At 43.3% G+C, this 12,625-nt stretch overlaps 1 protein-coding gene across 3 annotated transcripts in view; it reads left to right on the forward strand.

The window, feature by feature from the left end:
- Window positions 1–10,365, forward strand: part of LOC133351494 (lamin-B2-like) — a 67,661-nt gene extending 57,296 nt beyond the window's left edge. Inside the window, exons 10-11 of one of the 3 annotated variants that reach the window (XM_061566750.1) lie at window positions 2,809–2,984; window positions 9,501–10,365. In XM_061566750.1, coding sequence (XP_061422734.1) covers window positions 2,809–2,984; window positions 9,501–9,618 — 294 coding nt within the window. In that variant the 3' untranslated portion in view covers window positions 9,619–10,365. Of the gene's footprint in view, window positions 1–2,808; window positions 2,985–5,299; window positions 6,825–9,500 lie in introns of those variants that run through there. The other 2 variants (XM_061566751.1, XM_061566752.1) reach the window with 2 other exon arrangements.
- The last annotated feature ends 2,260 nt before the right edge of the window (window positions 10,366–12,625 follow it).

Genomic DNA, 12,625 nt, shown 5'->3' on the forward strand with positions numbered 1-12,625 from the left:
CATGAGACACTTCAGCAATCAGGCATTTACTAATGATGTGCTTCCACTCGGATATTGACAAGGTCTGTGATATCCCAAACCTGACTACGGCTTGGGAGACTTTCAGGTACACGTTTCTCCAAATTCTTAACAAACATGCTCCGTTGGTTAGATTTAAAACTAAAGGCAACCGTCCACCATGGTTTGATCCTTTGATTACAAAGCTCATGAAAACTAGGGACAAGGCTTGGGTCAATGACTGGCTAGAATACAGGATTTTAAGGAATAGATGCGTCATAAAATACGGCATGCAAAAATGACTACTTTTCTTCCACTCTCCTTGAATCACATGGATATGCCAGGACTTTCTGGAAAACAATCAAATGTATTGAAAAGGCATCCGAATCAGATAATCTGCCCGTTGAGCTTAACCGAAATGGGGAATATTTTTCAGATCCCCAAAAAATAGTTGACAATTTTAACCTTCATTTTTCTGAAGCTGGTACCCTATTTTATAATGTATTGGGAGTCACCCCTGCTCATGCAAATTCCTACACCCCTATCCAAACATTAAGCGAATTTAGTTTTCAGCCAATCCACGAAAGTAATGTTCTGAAACAACTGTCCTACCTCAAAGGGTCCTCCTTTACCGGAGCAGATACTAACTGTTGGTCACCTAATATACAAACCTATAGCCCATATTTTCAACCTGTCTATCAAAGAAGCATCAGTTCCTCTAGAATGGAAACATTCCTATGTTCGTCCACTTCACAAAGGGGGCCCTAAAGATGATCCAAATAACTACCGACCTATCTCAATCTTGTCCCCGTTGATGAAATTTTTTTGAAAATTATTGAACTACCAAATTAGCAGTTTCCTGTCCGCCAACAATCTATTACATCTAAAACAATCTGGGTTCCGAAAAAAATACAGCACCACATCTGCTGCATTAGACTCTCTGAATCACATTTACAGTAGCCTTGATAATAAGCAGTACTGCACCTTATTCTTGGTTCTTTCGGTAAAGTCACGTAAAACTGAATTTCGAAGATCACATTGATTACATTGGGAAAAAGACAAAAATTTAAATTGGTTTTCTATATCGACACAAGCACTGCTTCCCCCCTATGTTCCGTTTGGAATTGATAAATGCTACCATACTGCCTCTACTTGATTACTGTGACATCGTGTATAAATCAGCCCCAAGTACTGTACTGAAGAAGCTTGACTCAATGTATCACTCGGCCTTAAGACCCATATAGGACTCACCACTGTGATCTCTACATTGGGTCGAACTTAACATCTCTGAATGTTCGACGGCTTGTGCACCAGATCTTATTTATTCATGATGTACTTACAAAAAAATCCGCAGATTATCTGCTGGATCTCCTCTCTGTTTCAAAGAACAAATTTGACCTCAGGTCTACACTTATTTACCAGCTTCATATTCCCTATTGCCGTACATATACTGGAGGACGGGCCTTTGCTATTGATGCCCCCAGGGTATGGAATGCTGTTGCCAATAAATTGAAACTTGAGTCACTACCTATGAGATCTTCACTCAAAACTGCTCTAGAGGAGTTGTACACCCCTAGCTGCCAGTTCTATTCAGTGGCCTAAAATAAAAGTTTCGCTCTGGATGATCGCTGCAAAGTATGACCTGTGTTTTGATTTAGTGTGCTGATCTTAAAGGTGCATTGGAAAATTATAATACTCCGATTGATGCTCCTGCTGTTGTGGAGTGACTCATGCAGCCAGCTATGGCTGCAGGGTTTTGGTAGTACATGTTGTTTATGTCATTTATTGTGAAAATTCCGTCACAGTTCCTATGATCACTGTGTCATTGCTTTCATGGCTTTATTTTGGTGATTTCGAAAAGTGTATTGATTTAGCCATGTTTGTTTGTTGTAGTACAGAGTTAATCTAAGTTGTCTTGTTGTTGTTTGACTTGCATCCCACTGGGATTTTTGCACACAGCGTTGGTGTACGGTGTTTTTTCTGCAATATTTTGCTGTCTTTTCTTGGATTTTCTGTTTGCACTCAGTCACATATTCACTTTAAGATGTTTTTTTGTTCATGTTTTTTGTTTGTTGCGGTTGCACCTGATTCAAGAGCCGAATGGCTCACAGGGCTATACCTAATAAATGAACTTCAACTTGAACTTGAACCAGAATCAATGTCCATGCATTGTGAAGTATTTCCACTTTAAGGCAATAAGATAAGTTCCACAAACAGTCGAATTAAATCGAGTACTGTACAAAAACACTTTATAAACTCTTTATCCACTGTCTCCGTAGATTGTGGGTGACTCTCTGGTCATAACACAAACACCTACATGGACATTATTTATTGTCATTCACTCTGTGTGTATGGATTTTACAGCTTTTCTGTACTCTGCTGTACTTTGCTGTACTTGAGGTTGGCTCTTTCTCGTAGTGGATGGCTCTTTACGATTGTGGATGACTCCTTCTGGTTGTGGATGGCTTCCTCTGACTCTTTCTTAAAAGGCCAGCTGATACAGAAGCTCTGATTAATGGGTCATATGTCGCTGGTGAGGCCGTTTGAGATTGAGACCAGTCCCATGAAAATGTTGATCCAGAGAACCATTTGGTGTACAGTTTGGAGAACCATTTCGTTTATAGCCTGACATTTTATTTTGCCAATAAAAACAGTGCCTTCTTGTCTATTACGTATCTATGTTGACTGTCTTGAGGTGCCAGGTCGGTGGTTTGGTTGCCTCTCTGCACAGTTGCCAGTCGATATGTGCCCGCTTCTAGTTGCTCATCTCTGGTTTCTTACCTGCATGATTGCCTGCAACTTCATCCTCAGCTCATCACGTGGCACTGTGCCCAGCGTCGCCCAGCCAGCTGTGTGGAGGGCACGAGCCCAAGAGTACTGAGGGGTCCTTCTACACAGGAGGCTCCTGCCGCACAGATTCTCGGTGTGGATGGCATTGGCAGCGAGAAGCAGAGAGACGAACCACGCTCCATGGAGGCGGCTCGGAGGTGAAAGGAGAACAAGCATACGAGGCTAGGCTGCAGGGTGGTGCAGTCACAACAATTACGTCTCACGGCAAGAAGGACCTGGGTTAGATTCCTGGATCGGGCACAATTCTGTGTGGAGTTTGTACATTATCCCCTTGTTCAGCATGGGTTTCTTCTGGCTGTCCTCCTTTAGCTAAAAAAGACACTGCAATGCTGAAAAATGACCTGCAAATTACTCAATTGGGAGTATGCATAGCATCATCGCTCCTACTGCAAAAACTTGACAGGACCCTACTGAAATGTGTATCGAGACTGAAGCGTGGCTTTCCTGGGTAAACAAGCATTCATAAGTGAATTTTTGGTGTAAAAAATACTATGTACAGGTGTGTCGAATAAACTGTGATGCCACAGTGGCACATGTGCTAGGCTTGCTATACAGCAAAGCCACATGGAGTGGAGGAGGTTCAACTGGCATATTTCATGTGTTTGGGGAATGCATATGATTGCATAACGGGCAAATATAACTGAAAATTGCATGGTTACAGGACATCCTTAGTTTGAACCGAATCCAATGTCCCTGAAAATCCTGCGATTCTCTGAACATATTATTTAGATTATTGATGGATCAACCGATATAATCGTGGTGTGTGTGCTTGTGAAATGACAGACACGTATCTTAGGTAAGGATTTATTTTTTTACCAAACAATGCAAGATATACACGAGGACTGGACTCTCAGGCGTGCTTTGAATCCAATAATAAAAAGCACCCCAATAACTGACCGGTGCATCTTTATAGCTCTTGCAAGTAATTATTGAGTCTTCCTCAACTGACCCTTAACTTCCAGCCAACCCCTTTCAATTATTTTTTTAACCCACACCAATTTACCCTTTGAAATTCCCAGGCTTCTACCCTTCAAATCCCCTGGCCAATCAGCAGAGCTGTCTCTTGGGGTACACAGCGAATCGGGGTGACCGCCCAGGGCCCCGTGCATTGGGGGGCTCCGCTCTTTGCCATCACAGTGTCAGATGTAATACTTGGGGTTTAGCTTGAAGGTGTCGGGGGGCCCACATGCTAGGATTTGCCGCACACCCCGCTATGGACAGCCCTGCTAATCATATTCGATTCCAGCCGGACACCTCATGTAACCTATTTGTGTTTTTTCAATGCCAGCCCAGGACACCCTAACTTTTGGAGCTGCCTTCTGACCATAGCCAGGAACATGGAATTAAACCAGGAGCTGCCTGTTCCTCGATAGTTCTGCGGTGTCTACAGCACAAGTGCTGCTAAGAAGTATATCCACATTCATCTCAGGAGAATATTACATCTATAATAATAGGGTCAGCCTTTCAGCAAGTCTTACACATGTGTAGTGATACACTCAGAGACACTAGGAATATTATAGCCTTCACAGGGTACAAGGGGTAACTACTCTTTCAGTCAGGACAGCTAACAGACTGCCTGACTGACAACACTGAGAAGGTGAAGACGGTGATGAAGACTCCAGCAGCCTGACGGGATTCCACTCCACTTGCTCGGGGTCCCCTTTTATCCTCCTGTCGTGGCCTCGCTCTGCCCCCGGCCACGCCCCCCTTCTGGAACCTACTAGTGGGTTCCCGGGCTGACCTCACGTGCCCCCTCGATCACCTTTGCCTTACATCCCTCTCTCTGCTTATTACGTGACCTGCTGACAGATAGGGCTTCTGCAACCGCAGATCCCTTTCTCTGCCAGCAACCAGGACTATGCTTCATAGTGACCCATTTCATGTCACACATGTAAGCCTGAGATGTTGGCAGTGTGTGAATCCGTCAGGGATGAGTTTCAGATTAATTATTTAAATTTATCAGATCACATATTTAGGTCCATATGTTTATTTATATTTTCAGATTTAAATAGAATACATGTTTTGACATTTCACTCTTTATGTACGAAATGTCATCATTGCATCACGCAAGGCCTCTTGTGAGATGCTGTGCATGGTGCACCAAAGACTTGACTGAACCCTTCTCTGCAAGGAAGCTCGTAGCTCTCTCCTGAAGAGTAGATCCATAATTTTTAGTGACATGGGCTCTGGACGTCAGTTTTTTAAGCAAAATATGTATGACTAATATATGTAAATTTGAGCATTACATTGCAGCTTTCGTCAATTAAACATGCAAAATATTCCATAAGATTGGCCAAACATGCCAGTGCAGGGGTCTCCTGCAAGAAAAAGTGGCGACGACAAATGAGGCTCTATTGGACAAGTGAACTTCGTTATTTCTGTGTAATTATTATGATGGGTTCCCACATGCCAAACAGTGTCTCTTGATCTCTCCCTCCGTCTCCACCCCCAGGGCTGCCCCAAGATCTGCGAGAACGACCACAGCAACTATGGCTGTTCCTCCACTTCGGGCACAAACGCCGCAGGGCCGACACTAGCCACAGACTCCCACTCCTCGCTTTAGCATCCAGGGCCCACACACGTTGTAATGCGCAAATGTGATTTTCCTAGAATATTTAAGCTGCCGATTCTGAAAATTGGGGTATTGTTTTTGTAAAGCTTTTGGGGACCGCACAGCACAACTGTCCTTTAATGTTATTTTGTTTAACTAGGTGAACACTCAAAATACCAGGATAGTCTAATTCGGAAGTGACAAAAGCAAAGCAAACAAAATAAAGTACAGGAAGGAAGAAAATATAAATCATAACAAGAGAAATGGAAAACACTTAACAAACACACATCTTTGCCAAATAGTAAACTCTCTACAGCGCAAGTCCACTCAATAAGATTAAACAGAGACTAATCATAGTACAGTGGGGTTCAAACTTGCTTGTGCATTTGTTGAAGGGGTAAAATGGTATATCCACATGCAAGACAAGTATATGCTTGGCAATCGCATCTGCGTACAAATCAAAATGCAACACTGTTATCTCACTTTAATTCATTTTATATACAACTGACAAACTCTCGCGACTGCATACTCTTGAAGAAGTATGTTGCGACCGATAGAATAAGGGGAAAGCACGAGAATTTGGGATAATGAACAGGTGATGCAAATTAGGGGTGGGGGTGCATGGACATCTGTGAAAAAGAGCTTTAGAGCTCATCGTGTTCCTCCAGTATAAATATTCTGACTGTGGGATGGCATAGGTAGAAGCATGGAGGTATTTTGTGACTCAACAAAAAGGTGCCAGGTAGGGATGAACAATCGGGGCAGGTAATTGGAAGGGATATGTGAACTACCTTGCCTGGTATACAGGAGATCGTGGGTTCGATCCAGACCCTGACGCCTGTATATTCGCACCTCGGATTAGCGCAGTTGACTACGTATAGTGCGAAAGAAGTTCAACATACGGTACAGTTGGGGAGGCTCTGTGTTTTGGAATGGGAATGCGTAGAGCCAAGCTGCCTGTGAAGGGCCAGCGAGGGCAGCGTGTTGCTGGCAGACGTAAAGTGGTAGCACGCACACATCATGCACATGGGACCCATTGTACTATGTTCCTATTTGTGACAAGTTGGAATGCACCGTTGATAATAAAAGTAACGTAGAGATGTATTCTGCTGGTCAGTGTTTACTGAACTTAAGTTAAATTTCCCTTATTTGATCTCGTGTTCAACACTGGCGCGATCACAAACATCGCCTTGGTAGTTCAGTTAGGTAGTTCCACCTCATTACGAACCAGACGATCAGAGTCACCACGACAGAACATTCTGGTGAAAAAGAAAACCAACAATCTCACTAAAAACATCCATCTCTGAGTGTGAATATGTACATTGATGTATGCTATTAACACTGAGATAAATAACCATGTTGGTTTCCAATAGAACAATAACGTTTGATCTGTGTGTCTAAGCATCTTTATTATCTTATTAAAGACGTCCATGTCTCGCTGGTACCCGGGCTCCCCCGGAGAAGGTAATCCAACCAGTGGACTGAGTTTTGAGCTCGGTCTCTCTACGAATCGCCACCTACAGCTCTGATGTCGTGCAATCCTCCAGTTTCCACAATGGCACTCCGAGTTCTACAACGTTGAGGATCTGTCAGCAGAACTGCTGCTTAATCAGCAATTTTGCTCATCAACATGCCATCAACATTCTAGATTTTAAGCTTTCGTGACTGCAAGGATTCATACTCTTATGTTTTTACTGAGCAACACCACCTGGCCAGTGAATTAAGACATGTACATCGGGCCCTCAGGATGAACGGATACTCTGACCGCACCATCCGCCAAGCTGTTTCTCCCAACATATAGAAACAGCCACTTGAAACTCCGATCAAAACTATCATGTTGCCATACATAGCAGGCGTGACCAAAAAGATCTCCAAAATTCTAAACAAACATAAGATCCAAGTCCGATTCAGTACAGTACATAAAATCCGTGATCTAATTCCATATGTGAAGGATGTCATTCCTGACTTGCAATACCCTGGAGTCAATAAACTGAGTTGCATCTGTGGTGATTGTTACATTGGGGAAACGAAACGTCATATCTCTGATCGTGTCCATGAGCACAAGTCAGATCTGAAACCTGGCAAAATTAAGTCTTCCGCCGTTCCCGATCATTGCTACAACGCTGTGGGTTCTCATGAGATTGTCTTTTCTGAGACCAAGGTGCTCTGCAAACCTTCTGGATACCATCAGAGGTTTGTGCACGAAGCAATCCAGATATACAAATACAGACATAACTTCAACCGTGATGATGGGTACAAACTGAGTAATCATTGGAAAGATGTCATTAACCATGTAAAAAAGATTTAACCACGCATATTTGTACCATCTTATCTGACAGGTACTATTCTACTTTACCGAGTGTTGACATCCCCAGCAATTACCAGTATTAATTATAGATTTGAAGCTTTCGTGACTGCAAGGATTCATACTCTTAGTTATTTCGGTAAAGTCACGTAGGTAAAAAATAAAATTAAAATTAATAAAAATAAAACAATAAAATCACGACGTTTCGGAGGCAACACAAGTCTCCGTCATCAGGTGGGACCGTCACAGCCAGATTTTCTGCATCAAGTGAGGGAGGGATTCAAGATGCAAGCTCTTAAATAACAGTTAAGGGGGAGGAGAGGGGGAGGAGCTTATCAGAATGTGGTAGCCAATGAATGGAACGTATCGGGAGGGGGGGGGGCGGAGCTAAAAGAGGGCACGGGGGTACTCGTGAGCGTGGGCATGGATGTGTTTGTGCGCAAGTCACTGTGGATGTACATGATAGAAAATAAATGAAAATGCCCATGTTTATACCAGTGTTGGCTGACAATAAAGAGAGTACTGTTAAACGCTAGGGATGTTAACACTCGGTAAAGTAAAATAGTGCCTGTCAGATAAGATGGTCCAAAAATGTGTAGTTAAATCTTTTTTGCATGGTTGATAACATCTTTCCAATGATTACTAAGTTTGTACCCATCATCACGGTTGAAATTATGTCTGTGTTTGTATATCTGAATGGCTTCATGTACAAACTTTTGATGGTAGCCAGAGGATTTGCAGAACACTTTAGTCTCTGAAAAAACAATATCATGAGAGCCCACCGCGTTGCAGCAATGATCGGCAACGGCGGAAGACTCAATTTTGCCGTGTTTCAAATCTGACTTGTGCTCGCGGACACGATCAGAGACATGACGTTTCGTTTCCCCAATGTAACAGTCACCACAGCTGCAACTCAGTTTATAGACTCCAGGGTATTGCTATAAACCACCCTATACCTTATACAGTATATAATTTAATGTTGGGTTTATCTATGGCAGTATATAGTACGGTGTATGCTCGTGTGATGTAAGAGAATAAAGTTTAGATGGAAGCATATTATATAATTTTTACGACGTAGAATTGTAATGTATTGCTTGCTGTTAGTAACTCAGCTTATTGTAGAGTATAGTAAGTATACTGATGGTGCTATGCAGTTTATACTTTAGTTTTTTATGTAGTTTATACTTTAGTTTTCTACGTTGTTGTTTAGTAACTGCAGCTACATACTATTAACATTCTTTTCCTTTGTTAATGCTACTGCACCCCCCCCCCTTGGTGCTGTTGATCCTGCATAATGCATGGGCATAATATGACTATGAAACCCCCCCCCCCCCACCCACCTCCTACGCATTTCCCATGAATATGCTAAATTCCTCTTCATATGCACATTCTTTTTGTTAAGGCGCTCTTGCACCTCCAACGCAGCGTATATATAAGCTCCTAGCTTGGTAGTGTCTCATTCTTCACCTGAAGACGGCTGCTTACGTTGTAGCCGAAACGTTGTGAGAATTATTTTATTTTATTATGTTTTATTTCTATTATTTTATTACTTCCCTTCTACGTGACTTTACCGAAAGAACCAAGAAGATAGATCCCTGCAGTCACGAAAGCTTTAAATCGAAATCCCCAGAGTGTTCGCATCCAGTACGGCCAACGTCGTTGGTATGTTCACTCATCGCGGCTCAAGCCCTCTGTTGACCCGCATGCTGGCCCTTGACCTGCCGGCGTCTGGCGTGCCGAATGTGCCACTTGCCTCGTCGATTGATCCCCAGTGGGGCCGTGTTCTACCCCCCGCAGACGCACAGGTTTTGAAGGACGACGAGACCCCGGACGTTCCATCTCCAGCGGGGCCTGTCCCAGCCACAGGGGACACCGAAAATTCTTCTTCTTCTCCACTGCACCCACCTCCTGCTGAACAGTCAGCGAGGCAACCACGTGCGAGGGGAGGAAAGGGTCCGGCGTCGCATACGCGGTCGAAGTCTCCCATTTCGCTAATACTGTTGTCCTTGCGGTCTGTCGCCCTGGTGTTACTGCGCTACAGGGGCGCCCTAATGTACGTCGGTTGTTTTTATGTCTGTAATGTTTTAATTCCTCTGCGCGTTGGCGCCCTACTCCCCTTACCTTGTTAATGCGTCATGGATGCCCTAAAATGTTATTCAAAGGATTCGGGCCGTCACTCTTTTCTCAGCCGAGACGGCTGACTTTTTACACCAGGGGGGGGGGGGGGTGATGTAATGTAAGGATATATCCGAGGGGTTGATTGATCACACCTCGTTACGATGATTGGCTCTACCGGTCCTGGCCCATAGCCATTGGGGAGAAGTCTAGGGGCGTGGCCCTGACGTAATGGGAAGGTGACATCTGTAAGTAGATGATTGGATCTGCTGGCTTTAGCCACAGCCAATGGGGGGACGAGTCAGGGGCGTGGTCCTGGGATCGTACGATGGAGTCTGGAAGATTCCATGGAGGTTAACCAGGACTGGTGGAAAGGTACCACGTGACCCGAGTATTAAAAGGGGTGGAGACGGACAACTCGTGGTCAGATCTGGAACGGACGAAGGGTGAGGCCACGCTGGAGCGGGGGTCAGGCCTGCCACGTGGCAGCGCGAGTCTCTCTCTCTCTCCCTCTCACGCTGTCTGTTAGCAGCGTGAAGGAGTAAGACAGGAGTGTTGTGAACGAAAGACAAATAAAGACCGGATTCCAGAAGTCGCTTCCACGATCTTTATTACATATTTATTATAATACAAATGTAAGGATATTTATTCAAATGTAGGGTTAATTTACTTTGTTTATTGACTTAAAATTATCAAGGCCTAGATAGCCAGCGCCTCCTCTAAAGCCTTAGGCTTCAGGCTTTTCATATTGTGTATTTATTATCCAATTAAGGTTTATTAATGAATATGAGGAAGCCACTGGGGCAGATTGAAAACTACTTTCTTTAGAACAGTTTTTTTGCGTGTTTAGTTTGTTGTCCTTCCCCCGCACCTCCGATTATCGCAGTCGGCTGTGTATGGTGCAAAAGAAGTTCAACGTAGGTCTGTGAGCTGCTCACACGAGACGGCCTGGTGAGGGCGGTGCTCATTTCCAAAAACTCAAGCACACGGGCGAGAAGCCACGCATATGTGACTGAGTGCGGCAAGACGTTTCTTGTGCTCGGCCTACAAGTATTTTTTTTTCTCTTGTGTGTTAAACTGTGTGTACCCTTGATATTTTAAAGATGGCAATTCTCCTGCTGTGTATCCTACTGCTGTCCCTCCCGGCCATATCTAGTGCCACTCAATTCTACCACCGGCAACCCTCGTTACTTCGTTACTTCCCGTCCATACTTGTTGCTCAATTTGCCACTACACCTGCTAATGAAACAGATTATAGACACTTCTACACCCCATCATTGTATCCTTTTAAACCCTATCTCTGTCCCATTACTTCACCAGCACTCCTTCTAAACTTAATTCTGCTCTTTAAAAATAAGTAATATTCAAAAAAACTTTTTTTTAAACACGTATTTAATTAAATGTACCGTACGAGTAATGGCAGAACTCCATAACGTAAGGGACCATGGTGATTTACAGCCAACGTCAGTTGAGCGTGGACAATTAGAGCCAAGACGAAACATAACATATACAAATATTGTTTAAAAATATTGTTTTTTATTTGCAATGATATAATATAGTATTGTCATTAGTATGACATAAGTATACCAAGTTTGCAGTCGATACCATATTGGGAAATGGGTTAAAATTGAGTTACAAGATTTGAGGATACGACAACGACAACAACGACAACAACGACAACAACAACAGACAGAGTGAGTTAAATAAAAGTGTGTAGTAAAATATCGCCATCTGTGAGCTGCTACTATTCATCCAAGGTTCGCCGCTCTTCACCCTTTCACAGAAAATACATGTGCAAACTATTAATTCTACTTTTGCTATTTCTGGGAGGTATTGAGCTTCTTGAGGGCCTCCCTAAAGGTGAAATAGTTTTAGTGGGTGATCTAAATTGGAATTGGCTAATCCCGCCGGCCGTGGCCACAAATTTTGCAGATGAGTTTAACCTATTTCAATTAATAAATATCCCCACAAGACCCAACCTAAAATATCCGGAACAGTCATCTCTGCTTGACGTCCTATTGACAAATGCCCCTCACAATTTCGCACTGACTGGTGTTCTGGGTAATAACCTTAGTGATCACTCCTTCATATTTGGGGTGAGATCATCAGCCAGACCTAAAGCCCCCCCTAAATTGGTTGAAAAGCACTCCATGAGACACTTCAGCATACAGGCATTTATTAATGATGTGCTTCATTCGGATATTGACAAGGTCTGTGATATCCTCAACCTGACTACGGCTTGGGAGACCTTCAGGTACACGTTTCTCTAAATTCTTAACAACCATGCTCCGTTGGTTAGATTTAAAACTAAAGGCAACTGCCCACCATGGTTTGATCCTTTGATTACTAAGCTCATGAACACTAGGGACAAGGCTTGGGCATGTGCTCAGAAAGGTAATTTGGTCAATGACTGGCTAGAATACAGGATTTTAAGGAATAGATGCGTCAAAAAAATACGGCATGCAAAAAATGCTTACTTTTCCTCCACTCTCCTGGAATCACATGACAATGCCAGGATCTTCTGGAAAACAATGAAATGTATCGAAAAGGCATCAGGCACAGATAATCTGCCTGTTGCGCTTAACCGAAATGAGGACTATTTTTCAGAGCCCCAAAAAATAGTCGACAATTTTAACCTTAATTTTTCTGAAGCTGGTGACCTTTTTGATAATGTATTGTTAGTCACCCCTGCTCATGCAATTTCCTACCCCCTGTCCAAACATTAAACGAATTTAGTTTCCAGCCTATCCACGAAAGTAATGTTCTGAAACAACTGTCCTACCTCAAAGGGTCCTCCTCTACCGGAG

Source organism: Lethenteron reissneri, chromosome 37, assembly GCF_015708825.2.
Source record: "Lethenteron reissneri isolate LAM-NWPU_2019-01 chromosome 37, ASM1570882v1, whole genome shotgun sequence".
In the NCBI taxonomy this organism is placed as follows: domain Eukaryota; kingdom Metazoa; phylum Chordata; class Hyperoartia; order Petromyzontiformes; family Petromyzontidae; genus Lethenteron; species Lethenteron reissneri.